Source organism: Sorex fumeus, unplaced genomic scaffold (genome assembly GCF_029834395.1).
Source record: "Sorex fumeus unplaced genomic scaffold, SorFum_2.1 ptg000055l, whole genome shotgun sequence".
NCBI classification, from domain to species: domain Eukaryota; kingdom Metazoa; phylum Chordata; class Mammalia; order Eulipotyphla; family Soricidae; genus Sorex; species Sorex fumeus.
The window spans coordinates 16,392,218-16,415,111 of record NW_026606112.1 but is presented as its reverse complement, the minus strand read 5'-3'; the positions used below and the strand labels follow the sequence as shown (position 1 = coordinate 16,415,111).

The 22,894-nt window shown below is 47.6% G+C and overlaps 1 protein-coding gene across 2 annotated transcripts in view; it reads left to right on the top strand.

Moving 5' to 3' along the window:
• The window catches only part of PI4K2B (phosphatidylinositol 4-kinase type 2 beta), a 32,725-nt gene extending 23,132 nt beyond the window's left edge, over positions 1-9,593 (top strand). The window contains exons 8-10 of one of the 2 annotated variants that reach the window (XM_056125601.1): positions 2,042-2,175; positions 3,068-3,127; positions 8,721-9,593. In XM_056125601.1, the coding sequence (XP_055981576.1) occupies positions 2,042-2,175; positions 3,068-3,127; positions 8,721-8,837 (311 nt within the window). In that variant the 3' untranslated portion in view covers positions 8,838-9,593. Of the gene's footprint in view, positions 1-2,041; positions 2,176-3,067; positions 3,128-6,688; positions 7,676-8,720 lie in introns of those variants that run through there. The other variant, XM_056125600.1, reaches the window with a different exon arrangement.
• The last annotated feature ends 13,301 nt before the right edge of the window (positions 9,594-22,894 follow it).

The following is a 22,894-nucleotide window of genomic DNA, read 5'->3' as shown; positions in this document are numbered from 1 at the left end:
CTGGCTGTGAGCTCATTTTAAAATATATGCGTGTACACATGCACGCGCACACACACACACACACACACACACACACACACACACACGTATTTTGGTGGAATTTTAATATTTTGGGTAGTATTCCCTTACAAACAGTTCAGGCTCACCTTCTCTTCTATGGTTTATGGTCCTGTTTTCTATGTCTTCTTGAGCAGTTTTTGACACTTCATTTTGCTTCAAACATTCATGTGGGGGCTGGAGCAATAGTACAGTGGATAGTGTGTTTGCCTTGCACACGGCCGACCCAGGTTCGATCCCCAGCCTGAGCACCACCAGGAGTAATTCCTGAGTGCAGAGCCCGGAGTAGCCCCTGTGCATTGCTGGGTGTGACCCAAAAAAACCAAAAATATAAAATAACCTGGCTCTGTGCTCAGGGATCCCTCCTGGCAGGATTCCAGGGGACCATATGGGGTGATCATATGAGGTGCTGGGACCAAACCTGGGTTAACCTGTAGAAGACAAGTACCTTACCTGCTGTACTATCTCTCCCGTACCTGTAATTTCCATTTTTTATTTCCTTTTCTGCCTTTTGGTGTACTGACTTGAAGTCTTTTTTGGTGTTTCGTTTCTGTTTTTCATGTTGTTGTTAGGATCTGTATGCCAATTACATTTTCATTTTAGTTTGGTTTGGCTTGTTTTGTTTTTTGTATGTTTTATAAAGTGTTAAGTTGAAGTTACTCATAATTCACCTGGGAAATTTCACCAAACATGCAATGGAGGATTAAGGTTCTAGCACTGGCCCACAGAATCGGTATCATGAATATAGTTCTGCACTGTGACCCTTGTCAGTTGAGGCACTGTTAATGTTGGCTGTCGCTGAAGGAAGTCATGGTGAATAAACTTCATCACTTGGGCACTTTCGTATTCAAGTACTCAAGTGTCTCATCAGTGCTCAGTAAATGAAGACAAGGAGAGACAGTGCACTGTCTGGGGAATAGTGGCCTTGCAGATAAGAGAAACAGTCGGCAAACAAGAGAAGTGACTTAAAAAACAGCAAGGTAAGCTCAAAGTGCCTCCAAAGCCACCGAGAACTTTGCATAAGGAGGTGACAGGAAAGTACCCCGTGCAAGAGACTTTGAGTAGCAGAAGGATTGCAACTGGGCCTTTGGGAGATCCTTTTCTTTCTTTATTTTTACCCCCATTTTAGTTATTTTTTTTCTTTTAATTGGAGCACAACGAGATACACAGTTACAAAGTTGTTCATGATTGGGTTACAGTCATAAAATGTTCCAGCACACTCGTCCCTTCCCCAGTGTACATTTCCCAGTGTCCCATCAGGAGATTCTCAGGAGACCACTGGCTTCTCCAGAAGAGTTTGCCTGGTGATAGTAGAAGAGGAGTGACAGAGGTCGGAATAGACAGGCATAGGACTTTCCTGATCGTGACTGTAAGGGGAGGACTAATAAGGAAATTGGATGTAACTCCAGGGAGATGTGGGCCAGAGGTAAAACTTTCTCTTGAATAGCCAGTCAGTTCCCACTGTACAAGGGAGAGACTTGAGGGACTGAGAGAGAGAACAATGGGTAGGGTGCTTGCCTTGTACATGCTCAGCCCTGCTTCGATCCTCATTACCTCGTGTTTCCTGAGGAACCAGGAGAAAGCCCTGAACACCACTGGAGGTGGCTCAGAAACAAAACCGAAACCCCCCCAAAAAACTCAGAAACTGTGACATACCTCAGTGTATAAGAGATGCTTCACAAGTATGAGGCCCTGGGTTCAATTAATTTTTTTTTAAAAAAAGAAACCTTGAACCTAATTAAATTGGGTAGTACTTTATTGTGCTTTACCATCTGAATTGACCATCCAAAATCAGAATTCAAGTTTAAGTGGCAAAATACAATTATTCTCTGATAACTTATTTCTCTTGTCCTGTTCTCACCCTCCACTTTTTCTTTTTGAGACCTTAGGAATTAAAGGAAAGACCCAACCAAGATTGATGTTGGTTTAAATAAGACATTTTCCCTCTCCTATTAAATATACTTTCCTCTTCCTCCTCTGTTAGATCCATTTCACTGGGCTTGGCTTCCTCAAGCAAAGGTTCCTTTTTCAGAAGAAACAAAAAACCTGATTCTACCCTGTATTTCTGACATGAACTTTGTGCAAGATCTATGTGAAGATCTTTATGAACTTTTTAAGGTAAATCAATTTTGTGTCATTGTTTCAGAAAATGAAACCTGAAATTAGACGCAATTTTCTGAGCCGAGTTAATCTGTAGTTCGCTGCTTCTGTTAGTGCTCTGCTCTGTAGAATCGGGCCTGGCAGGAAGGAGTTAGCAGTCTCCCTTCCCAGCAGCATGAATGTGTAAGTTACACTCACCGTTAGGTGGGACCACACTAAAACTTGAGAAGTTGTTTTCTTCAAAATTTGATTTTGCAAAGTTGCTTTCTAAATTATTATAATAAATGAGCAGCGACCCGCTAGGATTTTATTCTCCTCCCAAGTGCCTGAGCTAGGCCCGGGAGACGACTCAGAGGGCTGGAGGGTGTGCTTTGCTTGCCAGGTGTGGTCCCCACCCCATGTGGTCCCCAAGGACCTCTAGTTGTGCCTCAACAACAAAAAGAAAATTTAAAAAAAACCTAACCCCACTGACAGGGAACTCATTTTAAATCTTACATGGTATAAGGTAGAGTATAAGTAGAACTCTCCTTGCCATTCTGGAGCTGAACCCATTCGGAGCCCATTCCAGACGCTACCCAGCTTACATGGCCTGTGCCCACTGTGCAGGGAAAGAAACTTCGTTGCTTCCCCGGAGATCCTTCAGCGCCCGCCTCTCCCGTGAGGCTAAGGCCTCCCCACCCCCATCAACCCGGGCCCTCCAGGGGGCATTACTGCCCTCTTGCACAAACACTGCCAAAGGTTTACAGAAATTCATCCTGTGAAAATACTCCTCTCGTTCCTTTTTTAATCAGTTGGGAAAGCTTTCTGATGACCTAACTGCTCATTTGAAGAGTCCATTTGTTTTCAGATATTTGTTTCAGAGATCTTGGTTTCTGCAGTTCTAACATTTGGTTCTCTTTCTGTGTGACAGATGGATCCAGGATTTGACAAAGCCAGTTTCGAAAGTCAGATGTCTGTGATGCGGGGACAGGTAGGTCACCTTTTCATGTGCTTGTGACTGAAACAGTACCCACCTTTTTTAAACCATTGGAACCCAAAGCTGCAACTCATGATACCTTTTGTGCTGAGCTAAAATAGCTCGTATAATTAGAAGTGGGGTTGCTGTCACTAGTATTTTCCTCCCGTGTCATATAAATCACATCTTTTTTGAACTTGTGTATTGTTTAGTTCATCAGTTTCCCCCTCGTGTGAATTCCTGGACTGTGTTCCGGTAACTATGAGCATTAACTATCTTTTTTCTCCCTAAATCCACTTCCCTGGTTTTTCAGTACCACGTTCTGTTCCCTGGGGTTATTTTTCTCATAGACTGCTTGGGCTCCAAGCATCAGTAAATGCCAGGTCACTAAGACCCAGGACTGATTGGGGCATCAGAGTGCTCACTTAGTAGCCCTCTCATCCTTCCTCACTGGTGTTTCACCAGGGTAAGATGCGTTGGTCCTTTGGTCTGCGGGTGTGAGCCTGCGGGCTGGGTTGAGGCACTGCGTGCTTGGCTCTTCCTTCTGCTCCAGCGGGAGGGCTTGAAAGGAGAATAAAGACCCTGTCAGCCTTGTCTTTCGGTGGCTTCCTTCCTCAAGGAGGCATTGAATTGGAGGTGCTCGTTCAGTGCATGACTGTGGCAAGCCTGATTTCTCCATCGTCTTAACTAAGTTTAATTTTGAGTAAGCCGACTGAGAGCCTTTGAGATGAAGCAGTGCGTACACCCAGACCCTGCCCCCTTGGAGATGTTTTCTGTGGGGCCAGGCATCAGGGGAAAGGGGGTGTGTGGTAGGTGGATATTGGCTTGCACATCTCTGCTTCCTGTTGCTGCATTTATTCTGTGTTTTGCTGGAAGGCTGTGCTCTGGTAACTATGAGTGTTAACTGTCTTTTTTTTTTCTCCCTAAATCCACTTCCATGGTTTTTCAGTACCAAGTTCTGTTCCATTAATGATGGAAATGACTGGAGAGGACAGAGCCAGAACAAAGAGGACCTTTAAGGGCCAGAATATAGATTGCACATGAAAGGGAGCAGCAGAGCATTTAGAGATTAAACTTTAGGAAGGGTTGTGAGGGACTCAAGCAGTAGAACAGTGGGTGCTTGCCTTGCCCATGGCCGACCCTGGTCCAGTCCTCAGCATCCCACCAGGAGTGATCCCTGAGCACAGAAATAGTTGTAACAAAAAACACCACCACCACCATCCCCCAAAAAAGCATATTAGGTCACCTGTGTTCAAGAAGAGGATCACTATTTCAAGCAGTTTCTTAATTGACTCAGACACTTGTTGCTTCTGTCATTTAAGTTCTTCCCTACGCTTTTCCTTCTAGTTTTGCCAGTTAACTTCACGTTTTGTGCTTATGCACAACCTAACTTTTGCTTGGGCTGAGTAGTGGATTTTCGGTCTCACATGCATGTCTATGATGTTCTCTCATTGTCCCTGTGAAGATGTGGGCCAGGGCTCAGGCAGAGCATGGAGGTGTTTTCAGCGTGGGGCTAGTTAAGCTGCATGTGGATTGTATATTAAGTGGCAGTAGGACGTGCTCCGGGGTCCTACGAGCATTTATTTTACACTCTACCTGTGCACATTTGCAGTGTTGGATCTCAGAAAACACATGTTTGGGGCCCGTGAGCTGTGGCCCAGCCATCGGGCAGCTGCCTTGCATGTGTGAGACCCTGGATTCAGTCCCCAGCACAGCAGGGAAGGAAAAAAAAAAAAACAAAACACAGCTCATCCTCATTTTTGAGTGACATAAAAGCCAGATGACTCCTGGGAGTGGAAAGCCCAGATCCCTTCCCACTGCTCCTCAGGGTGTCTGCAGCCTGTGGCCGCTTCTTCACCCTCCGCATGCTGCCGTCTGTCCTTGGCATCTGTCCCTCTTCACCTCCACAACAGTCTTTCCTTGTAGCTTCAGCTCTGTCTTCCTGGAACCCTCCTGCCCCGTGGGGAGCTGGGGGTTCCCACAGCACCCCCTGGGATACGCCGTGTCTCATGCACTCGGAACCATGCACTCGGAACCTGACGTTAAAGTCAGCGCCCTGGGCATGCTGCCACTGAGACAGCGCTAAGCCCGCCCAGAACGCAGGTATGTTTCTCCGATGGTGCGTGCACCTTGCACACAGCTGACCCCTCCTCCTGGATGGCTGGAGACCTCCAGAGTCCTGGCCCGCAGCGGCCAGCCTCCTCCTAAGAGCGATGCTCTCTGATCTCAGTACATGTGCATGGGTGTGTCGGTTCTGAGCTATGGAAGTGGTGGGCGGTACCAGGGGAGCGGCTAGGTGCCTGTTCACAGGCTCCTGGTTTCTAGAATGTTTAAGTACCTTAAGGGTTCACAAGGCTTTCCCCCTCCATCCAGTTCAGTGTTTTTTCCCCTTTCGAACACAAAGGTGTGCTGTGCGTTACCTGACTGTCCGAGCTCTGTGAAGCTGGGGCTCACCCTCTTAGGACAGAACCTAAGCACATAGAATTGCGGTGGCCGGCCCTTGCGGGGCTAAGGCAGGGATTTTTTAAGTGCAGATCGCTTCAACAGTATTGATGTAGGTTCTAGGTCAAACGGCACTTCTCAGTCTGAGTCCCTCACTTTCCCTAGTCTCCCATTCTAAATGCTCTTTTGCCAGGCATTCTAGAATAGTTTGAAGCTTACTGGAGTCTCTGTGCACCTGTGTGTGTTTTGTGTGTGTTTTGTGTGTGTGTTGCGTGTTTGGTCCGTGTGTGATGTATGTGGTATGTGTGTGCATGTGGTATGTGTAGACACGTGTGTTGTGTGTGTGGTGTGTGTGTGTGGTATGTGTGCACGTTTGTGTTGTGTAGTGTGTATGGTGTGTGTGTTTGATGTGTATGGTGTGTGTGGGCATATGTATGTGGTGTGTATGTGGTGTGTATTTTATGTGTGCGTGTGTATTATATGTGTGGTGTGTGCATGTTTTGTGGTATGCATGGTGTGTGTGGTGTGTATGTAGTGTGTTATGTGTGTGCACGTGTGTGTGTTGTGTGTGTTTGGTGCATGTGTGATGTATGTGATATGTGTGTATGTGGTGTGTGCGCGTGTGGTATGTGTACACACGCATGTGTGGTGTGTTGTGTGTGTATGTGGTATGTGTATGTGCACGTGTGTGTTGTGTGTATGGTGTGTGTGTTTGGTGTGTGTATGGTGTGTGTGTGCATATGTATGTGGTGTGTGTGGTGTGTATTTTGTGCGTGCGTGTGCATTATATGTGCACGTGTGTGTGATGTGTGTATGTGTTGTGCGCATGTGTGGTGTGTGTAGTGTATATGTAGTATGTGTTATGTGTGTATGTATTGTGTGTGTGCGTGTGTGTTGCGTGGTATGTGTGGTGTGTGTGTGGTGTGTGCATGTGTGTGTTGTGTGTGGGGGGTGGCGGATATACATGTGTTCATTTAAACCTGACAAGCACCCACATAAAACACGTAGGTAGCCTCACCGCCGCAGCCCCTTAGCGCAGGTGGACTCAGAGGGAGCCGCGGGCGGGCAGCGCGGGCGGCGGCGGGCGGCTGCCCTCTCTGTGCGGAGCGGTCAGCAGCCTCCTCTTTCCCACAGATCTTAAACCTCACCCAGGCCCTGCGCGACGGGAAGAGCCCGGTGCAGCTGGTGCAGATGCCCTGCGTGGTGGTGGAGCGCAGCAAGGGCAGCGGCCAGGGCCGCGTGGTCCACCTGAGCGGCTCCTTCACCCAGACCGTGCACTGCCGGAAGCCCTTCTTCTCCTCCTGGTAGGGCCGGGGCCGGGAGGGGCCGGCGGCGCCCTCCCTCCTGCCCCTGCCCCTGCCCCTGCCCCTGCCTCTGCGTGCTGAGCCCGAGCCTCAGCCCGTCTCATCCCAGCTTGTATCTGAGAGGAAGCACAAGTTTACAGGGGCACTTGCAGTTTTTTTTCTGTCCAAAATATTAAATTTATTTCAGGGATGAAGTATTGTATCTTCTATATTGTATTTTTCTAGGAAAAATTGTATTTTTTATTATTAAAAGTTATTGATGCCAGTTAAAAAGCTAACCTAATGGTTTACACGTTTTTGAAATAACTGTAATGATTATTTTTAGAATTCCAGGTAGAAAATGAGGTATTTTTGTGGACTTTGAATATGATTTTCGTATTTTTTTAAACATTGAGAAGAACGGAAAGGCTCTTCTTGCATTACAAAAGGCTGTTTGTACAAAAGAGAGTACAGCTGCTCTTGGAACTTTTGTACTTCCTAGAAAATCAAGAATAATGCCATGTTGCCTTAATTTTTAAAAGCTGCTATTTTAGAACTTGAATAAATGTCCCTAAAGTGCCGATTGCTGGAGGTCACGGACTATTTTCTTTCTTCATCGATTTGCTCGAGCAGGCCCAGTAACATCTCCATTTTGAGACTTGTTACTGTGTTTGGCATATCGAATACCATCATGGGTAGCTTGCCAGGCTTTGCCACGTGGGCGAGATACTCTCGATAGCTTGCTGGGCACTCTGAGAGTGAAATTTCCCTTTGGAGATAGGATAGCTCAAAGGGCTTGTCACACACTCTGCATGCAGGAGACCACAGTCGGTCCCTGGAACCAGACCGTGTGAACCCCGCTCCCACACTCCCCCGCATGGCCCTGAGTGACTGTCAACTTTCTAGAACAATCCCTGACTGCCACTGAGAGGGGCCTCCAAACAAAACAAACGGGTGCCCCTCCCCCGCCCCCAATTTCCCTTTTGTTTCTTGCATGGGACCAATTATTTTCACTAATACTTTTGCATCTTTTTCTTCCATTTAGTTCTACAATTTGTGCTTTTACTGGAAAATAAGCCTTACCTCAAAGTCTCAGTTGGATTGCGTTTTGGGTTCTCAGAACATAGCACTGTCCTTTCCTCCCATTGTTCATCGATTGGCTTGAGTGGGCACCAGTAACGTCTCCATTGTGAGACTTGTTGTTACTGTTTCTGGCATATCGAATACACCACGGGGAGCTTGCCATGCTCTGCACTGCAGGCGGGATACTCTCGGTAGCTTGCCGGGCTCTCCAAGAGAGATGGAGGAATCGAACTCTGGTGGGCCACATGCGAGGCAGACACCCTACCCACTGTGCTATCGCTCCAGCTGATAGCTTTAAAAAATAATCGTAGTGTCATAGGTACTTGAAATGACCCCCATGCTAATGATAGTCACTTTTGGCAGGCAGGCCTCCTTCCAAGTGGGGGCAGGACCCAGAGATAGAACACAGTACAGAGGACGCTTGCCTTGCACCAGCTGAGCCGGGGTTAGATCCCCAGCACCCCATATGGCCACCATTGCCAGGAGTCACCCCTACACACCACCAGGTGTGGCAAAAACAAAAAACAAAAATGAAGGGCATGCTGCAATTCCCCAAGAGATCATTTCTACATGACTTCAATTTACTGTATGTCAGATATCCTGGGAATTTGTAGCACTTGGGGTCCATGGAATGATTCAAATGGCAGGAGAGGAGAGGAGACCCAGCCTCTTCCTGCTGCCCCTCTCCTGGCTCCTGAGAGGGTCACCTCTCCCACCAAATTGGACAGTTTGTAGTTTTGGTCTTTTGTTGTACTTTTTCTGATTAAGGTTTTTTTTGTTGTTGTTTGTTTGTTTTAAAGTATTTCCAGAAGGTCCAGTTAGGCTTGGTAGACAGGCCTGTGTTTCTCCCTACTTCCTGTCCTGGATTTGGAGGGAGAGGACTGTTCCTTGCCCAGCCCCTCCCTGTTGAAGCCTGAGTGCAAAGATGATGAAGCTGACTAAGAAATTCAGTGCTCAGGCTACTCTCTGCGGATAAACGCTGGCAATGACCCTGTGCCTTTGCATGTGTGTCCCAGAAGTAAGTGGCCGCGAGGTGTGGGGACATGTTTTCTCAAAGTTTGGTCAGTGTTTTTGCAGGTTTCTATATTACCATTCTTAATGGAAGTCTTGTTATTGTCAATAACAATAATAAATTGTTACTGCTTTGTATCCTAAAATTGAAGTCGGAGGAAATATTTTTAAATGGGCTGAACTATTTAAGATACAATAATAAGTCAGAGTACTGTTGTAAATTTGTTCTGTTGTAAATTTTTATGAACTTAATCCCTATTTAAATGTGTTAATTTTTTCAATGAATATGTTTATAGTGTCAAATTCAGCGGAACACAATTAATAAAAATTGTCTAAAAGATAAAATTGTTCCTGAAGTTAATATACTGAACATTTGCAGTGTTTTGGAGCGCGTTTGTGTTTCTAATTGATGCCTACCCACATTTCTCTTCCTTCATAAATTAATATATAGTTTTCTTCCTCACAGCTTCAAAAGATGTATGTCACTGGATCCCTTAGGTGTTCTCATTTACTTTTAATTATATGCTGCCTTATTCTGCCCCACATTTATTATCAGTTGAAGACTGGGAAGGGTTTGTTTTACTTGTTTGCAGATTTGAAAATGTTGATTTACAGGCTTGTTTGTGTTTTATATTTTAAAATATTGTGCTGATGGAATTGAAACTTTATTCAAGTCATAATGGTGGCTTGTTCCTTGATCAGGATTACGCCTCAGATGGCGTTCAGACGTGTCTGTGTGACAGCCGTCCCCTCTCTCCTGAGGTGCTGCTCCCCACACCACCCCAGGATTGCCGTTTCCAGCCCCCACTGTGGTAAGCGTGGAGCCAGAACACAGAGTTTGGCGGGAGACAGGTGGGAACAAATGACATGTGACAAATGACTGCACATTTCCTGACCCCGGGAGGTGGGGGGCAGCGCCTCAGAGAACAGACTGCAGGCATCTGACAGCCCCCCAGTTCTCGGAGGGGTGACCGCCTGCCTGTGCTCCTGAGGCCTGTCCCCAAATCAGTTTGACTTAGCGGTACCCAAGGCTAGACTTGCCTTGCTCTAAGCCACACTCTAAGAACTTGGAGGCCCCAAACCAGCTTCCTCTCCACATGTCGATTCCACCAGTTGATGCTCAGACTGTGGTGAGTGGGGCCAATGACAGAACAGCCGGTTGGGTGCTTACCTGCTGGCTGACCAGGTTTGATCCCCTGCACGCCGTGTAGACCCTGAGCCCTGCCAGGAGTAAGCCCTGAGAGAATCAGGAGTGACTCCTGAGCAGAGTCAGATGTGTCCCCTCCTACTCCCCATAAAAAAAGGGTGAAATGTGCATTTTGTAGAAAGCAAGGAGCAAATCTCATCCCCCCCCCCTTTTTTTTCTTTTTGGGTCACACCCGGCGATGCACAGAGGTTACTGCTGACTCATACACTTAGGAATTACTTCTGGCGGTGCTTGAGGGACCATATGGGATGCTGGGAATTGAACCTGGGTCAGCCACGTGCTAAGCAAATGCCCTGCCCTCTGTGCTATCGCTCCAGCCCCCTCCCCTATTTTTTTTTAGATTTTTGGACCACACCAGGTGATACTCGGGTCACACCTGACTCTGCACTCAGGAAGTACTCCTGAGCTGGGAGTCCTTATATGGTATGCTGGGGACCGAACCCACTATTGCAGCTCGACAGCTGTTAGTTATAGTGCTGAGTTTCTTTATGAGCAGCTGTCGGCGTGTATTAAGGGCGCCTTTGGGTTTGGGGCACACATCTGTGCGTATGGGTTGCAATATGCATAGAGCGAGTGTGTCCATGGGCGTTTGGAGGCAAATTTGGAAGTCAAAGGCTATTCTGCAGTTCCCCGTTGCATGCAGCAGGATTGATCGGGAGAAGGGAGGAAGAGGTGTCCGGTCAGGTCACGGGGAATTTCGGCAGACCTGACTCCTCCCTCCCTCAGATTGTTTGCTTGGATCCCGCCCAAAGGTGCCAGCTGGTGAAAGGTGCGCCTGGCAGCTGGTGACAGGTGCCTCTGCAGGCCATGGTGTGGGGCTGCGAAGGGGGCTGTCAGACCTGGAAATTGAAAGCATATGGCAGCAGAACACAGTGGGGCCCCTCTGTTAGCAAAGGAGACCACTGTGGACCCCACCCCTTTAACTTGCAGGCACGCTCAGGCCCTGCTGCCCAGTCCATCCCCTGTGGACAAAGAAGGCTCCTGAGAGTTTGTAGGGGCTAGGCGAGGGGCACAACCTCACCCTTCCCTGAAGACAGAAAGTTGCAGAAACTTTGGATACTGCTACCCTGGCTGCCCAACTGGCCTGAGGGGCCACCTGGCCTGCCTCTGAGAATCATCCAGAAAGCCACGCCAACCTCCCAGGGCCTGGTTTACTTGGCTTGGCCTTTTTTTTTTTTTTTTTTTTTTGCTTTTTGGGTCACACCCAGTGATGCTCAGGGGTCACTCCTGGCTCTGCACTCAGGAATTACCCCCTGGCGGTGCTCAGGAGACCATATGGGATGTTGGGAATCGAACCCGGGTCGACCGTGTGCAAGGCAGACACCCTACACGCTGTGCTTTCACTCCAGCCCCTTGGCTATTTTTTTTTTAAACTTGGCTATTTTTTTTGTTTTGGGTCATCAGTAACTGTATTCTGGCCAAGATGCAGGTTGAATCTCCGTCACTGCTGCCCTCCCAGAATTTCTAAACGGCCCGAGGCTGCACTGGACTCTCTTCAGTCTAATGCTGGGACGGCGTCTCCTTCCTAGGTTTGGAGGGCGAATATGATTGCTTTTGTTAGAAACCTGAAAAGCCAGTGACTCAGAAAGGACACATTGTCACCAGAGATTCGGAAACTTAGTGTCATCTGGACAGAAATGTGGCTGTGTGGTTGGACTCAGAATAAAGGCAATCCAAAGGGAGCTTTTTCATTTGGGGTGGTCAGTTCTTTTTTGTTGGGGCGGGGGCCTTGGGGACCACACCCAGCGATGCTCAGGGCTTACTCCTGGCTCCATACTCAGGAGTTACTCCTGGTGGTGCTGGGAGGACCATCTGGGATGCCGAGAATCAAACCAGGGTCGGCCACATGGAAGACAAACGCCCTACCCACTGTGCTGTCTCTAGCCCCAGGTGGGGGATGGGCTCTTGGGAGTCACTCTTGGCAGTGTTTGAGGGACCAAATTTCCTACATGCAGAGTATGTGCTCCTTTCATTCAACTATCTCTCAGTGCCCTAAATCACTGTCATTGTCCTCCCATTGTTCATCGATTTTCTCGAGCGGGCCCAGTAGCATCTCCATTATAAGACTTTGTTGTTACTGTGTTTAGCATATCGAATACGTCACGGGGAGCTTACCAGGCTTTGCCATGCGGGCAAGATACTCTTGGTAGCTTGCTGGGCTCTCCGAGAGGGGCGGAGGAATTGAACTTGGGTCAGCCATGTTGGCTGTGTGCAAGGCAAACACCCTACCCGCTCTGCTATCGCTCCAGCCCAGTGCCCTAAATAAGCCACGTTATTTTTTACATTTTTTAAATTTGCATTTTGAGTTGCCCCTGGCAGTGCTCAGGGCTTACTTCTGACTCTGCACTCGGCGACCACTCCTGGCAGAGCTCAAGCAACCAGAGTGGGTATCAGGGATCGAACCCAGGTCAGCAGAGTACAAGGCAAGTGCCTTGCTTGCCAGCTGGACTAGCTGTCTCAATAAGCCACTTTAAATCACCGAGCTTGAGCTAAAGACAGTTGAGATGTGGCAGGTGTGTGCAGAGTGCTCCGCTCTCCCTCTCAGCCTAAAGCAGGACATGATGCTCAGGTCCTCCCTTACCCTGGCGATGGGAACCATCCAGGTAAGTCTGTTGTCCTGAGCTTGAGAGATCAGTTACTCACCGCTACTCTGCATCTGAACAAGATGATAGTTGTTTTTTTCTGTCTGCACAATGAAGACAGATTCTTTGGAATAGAAGACCAACTGGAGCCAAGAAAATTCAAGATAGAACCAGGTGACCAGTGGGTGACTTCCAGCTTCATTTTACTTTTATTTTAATGCCTTTGCATAGTAAAAACCACTCCCTGTGCCACAACAGTTTACAATTGCATGACAACCCCTGAAACCAGCCAAGTCTCGTCCAAATTTGAGTGGTACCTTGACCACAAGAAATCTCCACCTGAGTTTTTCTCCTCTGAATAAAATCATGAATATTCTGCTAAAGTTTATTATTCAGTCTTATTTTCATTTTGGTTTTTTTATCCCCCTTTTTTATTGAATTACCATGAGATACACAGTTACTAAGTTGTTCATGATTGGGTTTTCATCGTAGATTGTTCCAACACCCTCCACCAGTGTACATACATTTCCCACCACCAGTGTCCCCAGATACCACCCCCAGTCCGCCTCTATGGCAGGCATCTCTCTCTCTCTCTCTCTCTCTCTTTCTCTCTCTCTCTCTCTCTCTCTCTCTCCCCCCCCCCCACTTTATGCACTGTGATTTGCAATACAGATACTGAAAGGTTATTATGCATATCACTTGACTTCCTCGATAGCACAGCGGGTAGGGCGTTTGCCTTACAAGCGGCCAACATGGCCGACCCGAGTTCGATTCCTCCGCCCCTCTCGGAGAGCCCGGCAAGCTACCGAGAGTATTCGATATGCCAGACACAGTAACAACAAAGTCTCCAATGGAGACGTTACTGGGCCCGCTCGAGCAAATCGACGATCAACGGGAGGGCCTCGAGCTCCTTTCAGCACTCTGTTCTTACCCAGAGTGATCATTTCCAAACATCACAGTCATAGTGGTCCCTTCTCCGTCCTAACTGCCCTCACTCTCCCCAACTTGTGGCAAACTTCCAACCATGGGCAGTCCTTCTGGCCCTCATTTCAACTATCTCTGTGTATGAGTCTCATACTATGGGTTTTTTTTTTTTATATTCTGCAAATGGGTGCAATCATTTTATGTCTGTTCCTCTCCCTCTGATGCATTTCACTCAGCATGATACTCTTCATGTCCTCCCATGTATAAGCAAGCTTCATGAATTTATTTTTCTTAATGGCTGAATAGTATTCCGTTATAAAGATGTAACATAATTTTGAAATTGGTGCCCCCCCCCCCCCCCGGGTGACTTAAATGAATCAGAGAGGAGAGAGACTGCCACTTTCTCCTGATCCACCTCTGCCACCTGAGGATGGGCTGGGAAGTCTAGGACTGATAAAGTAGCCAGTCCTGGTCTTTACCCAAGCTTTCTGGGACCTTGTTTTTCTCACAGAAAAGAAATTCAGGAGGAGATGAACAATGAAGTTAAAACAGATTTTCTTTGGAGATTTTGAGGAAGGGAAGGAGGAAAAGAGAAAGTAAGTAACATGCTCAAGAGAGAACATGGGTTTCTCCAAAAGCAGAGAAGTTCCCCCAGTACACATCTCAAGAGGAGAGATGTGGGCTACACATGTGCTTGGGCACTGCATGTACTTGGCCACAAGCAGCACATGGGCTCAGGAAGCATATATTGTGCACGCTTCCTTTGGTCAATGTAGCTTTTACAGGGTTTTTCCCAAGTTGCCCCCACGTGGGGCTTTCTAGCTAGGTAAGAGTCCTTTGCTAGGGTGGTTTCCCAGGGGGAAGAGTTGGGAGTGGTAGTCTTTGAAATTCCTTTCCTTGGCCTTTGTTCCTGCTGAAGACTCTCTCTCTCTGTCTCTGTCTCTGTCTCTGTCTCTCTCTCTCTCTCTCTCTGACAGGTCTCTCTGAGGGGACGGTCAGCCTGCTCTGAATCTGTTACTGGCACCGGTGAGGGTCTTATCAGACCTTGGTTCTTGGGTTTGCAGCCTTGGTGCTGTTACATCCTTGGTTTTATTACATCCTAGGAACCCCACTGCCATGGGAACTCTTCCCTGTCTACTGGCATGTATCATGGCTACTGTGAATAGTGTTGCAATGAACATAGAAGTGCAGATGACATTTCTGCTTTGTGTTTTCAGGCCCCTAGGGTATATTCCCAGTAGCAGTATTGCTGGGTCCTGTGAAACTCAATTTCTAGTTTTCTGAGGAATGCCCATATTGTTTTCCAAAAGGGCTGGACCAATCTGCATTCCCACTACAAGGAAAGAGAGTCCCTTTCTCCCTGCACCAACACCAGCACCGGTTGATGAGCGCCTATCTCAGTAGTATGAGATAACTCATTGTTGATTTGATTTGCATCTCCCTGATAATTAGCCATGTAGAGCATGAAAAAATGCCCGTTGGTCTTTTGTATTTCTTCTTTAAGGAAGTTTCTGTTCATTTCTTCTCCCCATTTTTTTAAGGGGTTGGATTTTTTTTCTTGTAAAATTCTATCAGTGCCTATAAGATGATATTATCACCCTTAAGTGCACACTGTTCTTCAATCAGCTCTTTCTATTCTTCGTTTCTCCAACTTAGGCCTGAATTATTTCCTCTGTAAGTCAAAGGAAGCTGGAGCTTGATTCAGGATCTATTGGCCATGACCCTAACCAGGCTCTTTCTGCAACACCCTCTTAATCAAGAAGGACAGACTCTGATCACTGGGGACAGTTCTGGACCCTTCCCCCAACCAGAGACAGCACAGCCCTTCACAAGATACTGTTCCCCATCTGCCACCCCTGGGAACTTGCTTCCTTTATCACATCCCTTAACCCTTGCTGTTCTTTTGTTAGAACGCTGTGGGCGCCAGAGTTCCAACCATGCTTTGAGCAACTCATGTCAAGGGTTCCTCCTTAGAAGTCTGATGCGCATGTAAATAACCCTGATTGATTTTTTTTTCCCTCTTTTTTAAACCTGCCCTTTGTGATTACAGAGTCGCAGCTCTTGAGGTGGATAAGCTGGATAAGAGATGGTTAAGGAAAAGATGCTCATCCCGTGCCTGAGGGACCATCTCCCTCCTAGTGGAGGTTCCTTCCATTCTTGGGGGTGAATCAGAAGATGTGAGGTTTTTTTTCTTAATTTTTATTAGTGAGACACCGTGAGGTACAGTTGTAGACTTACAAATTTTTGTGCTTGGGTTTCAATTATACAATGATCAAATACCCATCCCTCCACCAGTGCCCATTTCCCATTTGATGCAGGGGTGGTGAGGGCGGGTCTCTGTGTGTTGGTTCACAGTTCCCAAGTTCTTCAATAGTTTGGAGAATGAAAATATTGAGTACTTAACGGGCTCAGACTCAGAGTTAGAAAGTAGAAGAGAAAGGAAAAGGATCTCCCCATGTGGAGAGGACCTTAACATAGAATTAAGTGAACTATGGCTTGGTTTTCTGGGGCTTTTTGGGGGGAAGGGGTGAAATGGGAGAGGGGAACTGAGTCTTTGTACTACAGGAACCAGGGAAGTTAAAGGTTAAAGATCAGTGGGGCTTTGTTTCTGTTTTTTTTTTGCTTTTTGGGTCACACTCAGGTTCTGCACTCAGGAATTACCCCTGGCGGTGCTTGGGGGACCATATGGGATACTGGGAATAGAACCCGGCTTGACCACGTGCGAGGCAAACACCCTACCCGCTGTGCTATAGCTCCAGCCCCATAAGTGTTTTCTTTTTTATTTTTTTCCTTTTTGGGTCACACTTGGCTATGTGTATTTTTGTGTAGGCTTTTTCAAATATAAATCGGACTATGCATTCCTTATGAGTTGATGAGAGTAAGGAAGCAAGGATCAAGCAGATATTCCTCTGGACGTTTGCCTCAGGCACTGCCTGTCATCTTAGCCTCCCAGTGAGCCTGCATTTTGAGGGGCAGAATTCTCCCTGGGACAACTGTTAACTCCCTGTTTATCAGAAAGAACCCAGGAATTCAGAGGAAGTCAAAATTGGAGATTGGGGGCATTCAAAAACAGGCCTGCTCATTGCAGCTGGCCCGGGAAACAGGCATCTTCTTTCAGTTTCTGGGACATGCAGGTATGGGCTTAGAGGCCCCGCTCTCCCTTCCCCGACCTTTACAGATGCATCAAAGGCACCCCCACATATTAGCTTTGTTGTTACTAGTGAAGCCGGTGGGCCCCATGGGTGGCTTATGTGAGGCCGGGAGGAGAGAGGCGGTCACTTTCTCCCGAGCCGCCTCTGCCATGCCAAGACCAGCTGGGAAGGCTCGGACCAATAGTCTTCGATGAGCCCCTGCATGGCTCGAACCTAGAGTCCCGCCAGCCCCACCAGGTGGCCATTAAGTCACACCTGATGTCCACTTGGTCTTCTCGGCATGGGGTTGACCCCCCCTACCCCACCCAATCTCTCAGGAACCTGCAGACTCAGGCTGGAGCAAGGAATTGCGCTTTGCAGGGAAGGAAAGTCAGTCCTAGGCCTTCCCCTGGGTTTCCGGGTCCTTATCTTTCTCACAGAAAGGAATTGCAGGAGTCCATGGGCAGTGAAGTAAACGATTTTATTTGGAGGTTTCAAGGGAGACGAAAGTGGGAGTTTTCAAGAGAACATGAGCTTTTTCAAAGACGGGAGAGAGCCCCAGTATACATCTCAGGAAGGGAGCTGCAGGCTCTCTGTGTGCTTGGGCACAACATGTGTTTGCCCACATGAGCACAAGAAACACATGGGCTTGGGCAATATATGCCATGCTTCCTTTGTAGGTAACCTTTATAGGGTTTATTATTATTATTATTATTATTATTATTATTATTATTTTGCTTTTTGGGTCAAACCCACCAATGCACAGAGGTTACTCCTGGCAGTGCTCGGAGGACCAGATGGGATGCTGGGAATTGAGCCCAGGTTGGCTGCATGCAAGGCAAATGCCCTAACCGCTGTGCTATCGCTCCAGCCCAGCCTTTATAGGGTTTTACCCAAAGTGCCTCACGTGTTTCTACCTAAGTTTGTTGCTAGGGTGGTTGCCAAGGCAGGTAGAGTTGGGATGGTCTTCTTTGAAAACTTCTTTTCTTAACCTTTGTTCCCACTCAAGCCTTTCTCTGACAGTGGGTCCAGCTTTCTCTGGTCTGTGCTTTCACCAGGTAAAGGTCTCATCAGGTCTTAGTTGCTGTAGCCACAAGTGGGTCCTGACAGCCTTAGGGTTGGGTGGTTTTACTACTCCCCACATTGCTATGGGGGGCCCCCTTCCCTAATCTACCTGCCTATGTCAGTAGCATGCATCTAAGATCTGAGCTGGAAGTATTGTTCCCCCAGCTTCTTCCGAGGAGGCTGTCGAGGTTGGCCATGGGCCTAGTTCGGTGGAGCTGCCTTTCCGGAGACTCATTGTCTCTGGGCTCCCACGCCCCCCTTCCCCTCCCAATCTGCTCTTGAGAGGCCTGAAGTGAAGTCCACTCTGGGTAGTTTATCCTAGCTCAGCCTGTTGCCTGGGGATCCCTGGAGAGAGCCAGCTGTTTCCTGGGAGAAGTTCAGAGGTCACACGTCATCCTGTCCCCTTCCCCTGCACTCCAGGAGAGAGATGTGACGTTAAGTCCCTCAGAGTGCACCCGAAGCAGGCTCAGGGGCTTCCAGCACCTTCCTCCAAGTGATGTCGGTGGACCCCATGGGTGACTTATGTGAAGCGGGGAGGAGAAAGACAGTCACTTTCTCCCCATCCGCCTCTGCCACCCGGGACCCAGGGTTACTGGGTTCTTGTCTCGCCTCGCAGAAAGGAATTTCAGGAGTAGACGAGCAGTGAAATTACAGTTTTTATTTGGAGGTTTTGAAGGGAAGGAGGGAGAGAAAGTGAGAGCGTAACCTACTCAAAAGGGAGCCCAGGCTTCTCCAAGGGTGGAGAGAGCCCCTACTCACATCCTAGCATTAGACATGAAAACATGAAAGCACACATCTCAAGAGGGGAGATGCGGGTGACACATGTGCTCAGGCACCACATGTGTTAGGCCTCGTGGGCCCGGGCAGCACATGGGCTCAGGCAGCCTATGCGCGCCCTTCCTTTGTTCAAGGTGGCCTTTATAGGGTTTCTCCAACCTGCCCTCATGTGGGGCTTCTACCTAGGCAAAAGTCCGTTGCTAGGGAGGTTGCTGGGGGTTAGGAGTGGTGATGGTCTTCTTTGAAATTCCTTTCCTGACTTTTGTTTCTGCAGGAGCTTCTGTTGGAGGGGCTTGGTCCAACCTCCTCAGGGTCTGTTACAGACTGGCACCAGTTCTCCATGAGGTCAGGGCTGTGACTTCCCAGGAGATTTACTGCCATTGCCTTGGGAAGGGGCCTTCTCTATCTGCCTACCTGCATCGCAAGTGATGCAACTTGCCCTAATAGCATGGGACTGAAAAGCAGGTCTGTGTGACTCAAGAGTATGGCTGAAGTTCACTTGGCTGAACCATACGGATGACCTCAATGGCCCTGATCTTTTCCCTCTGCCCTCTTTTTGTAAAAACAGCTCTGAAGGCTCGGGGACAGCTCAGTCACAAAAGCATCAGCCTTGCAAGCCCTGTGCTGGTAAAGCCAGTAATAGCACCTCTCACACTCCTGAACATCACGATTGTGCGCCCCCTGGCGAGCATGTGTGCAAGCACCACTGCCGACTCAGAACACAACTCGCGGCTACCGACTACAAAAATGAATATTCTGAGGCCAGAGAGGGCGCTGGCCTTGCAGCTGATCTGAGTTCTCTCCCTGGCGTCCCAGATGCACCCTCCACCCCCCAAACTCTACCAGGAATGATCCCTGAGCACAGAGCGAGGAGTAAGCCCAGGTGTGGTACAACAACTAAAGAACAAAAATGAAAACCCAAAAGAGATAGTACAGGCAGGTAGTACTTACTATGCAGGTACCACCTAAGGCACCTCAGTACTGTCAGAAGTCACCCCTAAGTGCAGAGTTCCAGAGCACTGCCAGGTGTGGCCTCCAAGCTCCCAAACTGAAATAGAATAAAGTAGCACTGTAGCACTGTCCTCCCGTTGTTCATCGATTTGCTCAAGCGGGCCCAGTAACGTTTTCATTTTGAGACTTGTTGTCACTGTGTCTGGCATATCGAATACGTCACGGGGAGCTTGCCAGGCTTTGCCGTGCAGGCGAGATACTCTCGGTAGCTTGCTGGGCTCTCCGAGAGGGGTGGAGGAATCGAACCTGGCTCGGCCGGGCTGGCTGCGCGCAAGGCAAACACCCTACAGAGTAAATAAAAAATACTCTGCCTACTTCCTCCGCTCGTGAAATGAAACTCATATAAATCTACCGAAATGCCTAAATTGCCAGTAAAATATTTTTAAATAAATGGACAGTGATTATAATAAAATATGTATTTAATATGTATTTGCTCAGCATGACCATGCTGTTAAAAAATGAAGCACTCAGTGACACACACTTCCCTATCAAGAATATAGCATTTTAATTCAAGAAAGTTCTTTTTTTAACCCTTTGTGGCACTGTGGCACTGTCCTCCCATTGTTCATCGATTTACTCAAGCGGGCCCAGTAATGTCTCCTTTGTGAGACTTGTTGTTACTGTATTTGGCATATCAAATACATCATGGGTAGCTTACCAGGCTTTGCTGTGCAGGTGAGATGCTCTCGGTAGCTTGCCAGGCTCTCCGAGAGGGGCAGAGGAGGAATCGAACTCGAGTCGGCCAGGCTGGCCACATGCAAGGCAAACAGCCTACCTGCTATGCAATAGCTCCAGCCCAGTTAACAATAATAACTAATATTATTAGTTAATATTAACTAACACTAGCTAAGATAATTGTGAGTTTCAAAGAAAGCGTGGCGCACAAAGACTCGAGTCTTCGGTGACCAAAAGCCACCTCCCCAGGCCAGAATGATGGTGATGAATGGACAAAGGGAAAGGCAACGGAGAAGCAGGGCCCCAGGCTGGTCAGTAGGTTGATTTATTTTTCTCTCTTCCCCAGTGTAGTCCGATCTCTCACCTTACAGCACGATGGTAGTCATAGTTTTGGTCATAGTCCCAGTCAGCATAGTTCCATCATCCTAGTCTCCTCGTAGAGCTCAAAGTCCTCTACCTTCTAGTCTAGTCCTTATCTTCATTGTAGTCTAGTCCTCAATATTGATGTATTCCTCTCTTTCCCCTTACAGCATAGTTATATAGATATGAAGGGTGGAGTCACACATAGGTCGGCTTGAACACTGTCATAACAACAAACAGATGTAAAAAATCTCATCTCAGAGAGTTCAGCACTCTAGGTTATTAGGAGATCCGCTCAAGGGCGGGATTCCATCCAGGGTATATTGCTTTCTTGTTCCCTCAGCTGGTTCATTTAAATAATCATAGTAAATTTACTTCTTATAATATTTCTAGTCATTTTGTATAAACACAGTAAGAGATATATATTAAGCTTAAAAGGTGACTCTTCCTGGGGACATCTTAGTATATATCCCAGACAAGTCCTCAGGCCAGGTTAGTCTTTCCTAACCCCAGCAGGGTCCTTATTCAGTTACTTCTTTTTGGGTCATGACAGAGTTTTTTTCCATGACCATGCTCATAACTTATACTTATGGCGCTTAGCTTATCCCCTTTTGATGCCAGGGTAGCTTACTTCTTGCCCTGGGTCTATCCAGTTCCTTCACGAGGACCCTCCTTTTGCAGGTGTTAGGAAGTAAAGGAAACTAACTGAAGTTTAAGTCGTGTAAATATGATGAATGCCAACCCTTTGTACCATTTTGAAATCAGACTTAAATTAGGATAGTTGTGTAGAATTACTGAATTCGACTCTTCCCTCGAAAAATTCTGCCTCTTCCATCTTTAAGGGAACAGCGTAATTTTACCTTCTTATTCTTGATGCTGAGTTTGCCAGTATGGCCAAGTGGGAATGAAATCAAGCTTGAGACGTGCCACAGAGCACACGTGCCCATTTGCTCCTTGTCCGTATTGTAGGAAGACTATCCCGGGTGGCTCCTGCCCCTTCAGTCTGCGCCCTCAGAGGGCACCATGGAGCAGACATGAGTCCACCCCTCAAAGCGCCAAGTCTAGTGAACCAAGTGTTTTTTTATTTTGGTTGGTTTGTTGGTTTGCTTTGGGGCTATGCTCAGTGGTACTCAGTGACCACTCCTGGTGAGGCTCAGGGGACAATATGGGTACCTGGGATCAAACCCTAGACAGCTGTGTGCAGGGCAAGCATCATGCCCACTGAACTATCTCTCCTTCCCCTTGAGCAATGTTTTTTGTTTTGCTTGTTTGAAATTAAATTACAATAAGATACGCAGTTACGGTGTTGTTCCTGAGTGGGTTTCAGTCATACAGTGTTCTAATATCCATCCCGTCACCACCAGTGTACATTTCCCACCATCCAATGCCCCAGTTCCCCTCCTTCCATCCCCCACCCCTCTATGGCAGGCACTTTTCTTCTTCTTCTTCCTCCTCTTCCTTTTCTTCTTCCTACTCTTCCTCTTCTTCTTCCTCCTCCTCCTCTCCTCCTCCTCCTCCTCCTCCTCCTCCTCCTCCTCCTCCTCCTTCTCTTCCTCCTCTACCTCCTCCTTCTCCTCCTCCTTCTCCTCTCTCCTCTTTTGGACATTATGATTTGCAACACTGGTGCTGAATGGTTATCATATATTTCCCTTTACCTACCTTCAGCATTCAGTCCTTGTCCAGAGTGATCATTTCCAACTCTCGTTGTCATAGCAGACGCTTCTCTGCCCCAACTGCCCTCTCCCCTCCACTTGTGGCAATCTTCCAACTGGCACTTGTTTCTAGTGTCCTCCTGGCCTTCGTTTCTACTGGCCTTGGGTAATAGTCTCATAGTATGTTTTCTATATCTCATAAATGAGTGCAATCATTTTGTCTGTCCATGAGTGCAATCATTCTATGTCTGTCACCTTGAGCAAGTTTGGAACTAAATCCAACTAGAGCATTCGATCCCTAGCTCACTCCCAGATCCCAAAGTAGGATGTTGATCAAGTCCAGTGTTTTGGAATGGCTTGTTGCTCAGACTTGCAGATAGCTATAATCACCACAAGTTTAACAGCTCAAAAGGGAGAAGCAGATGGGTCCTAGGGCCTCAGATAACATGAACTGTGGCTATTGGCCTTTTGAGTTCTCCTCAATGGTGAGCATTTCTTTTCCTTTCTGGGCAAAGCAAAGGATATTTCCCCTTGATATATATATAGTGCTTCCATCATCTGAATATTCAGCTAGATTAG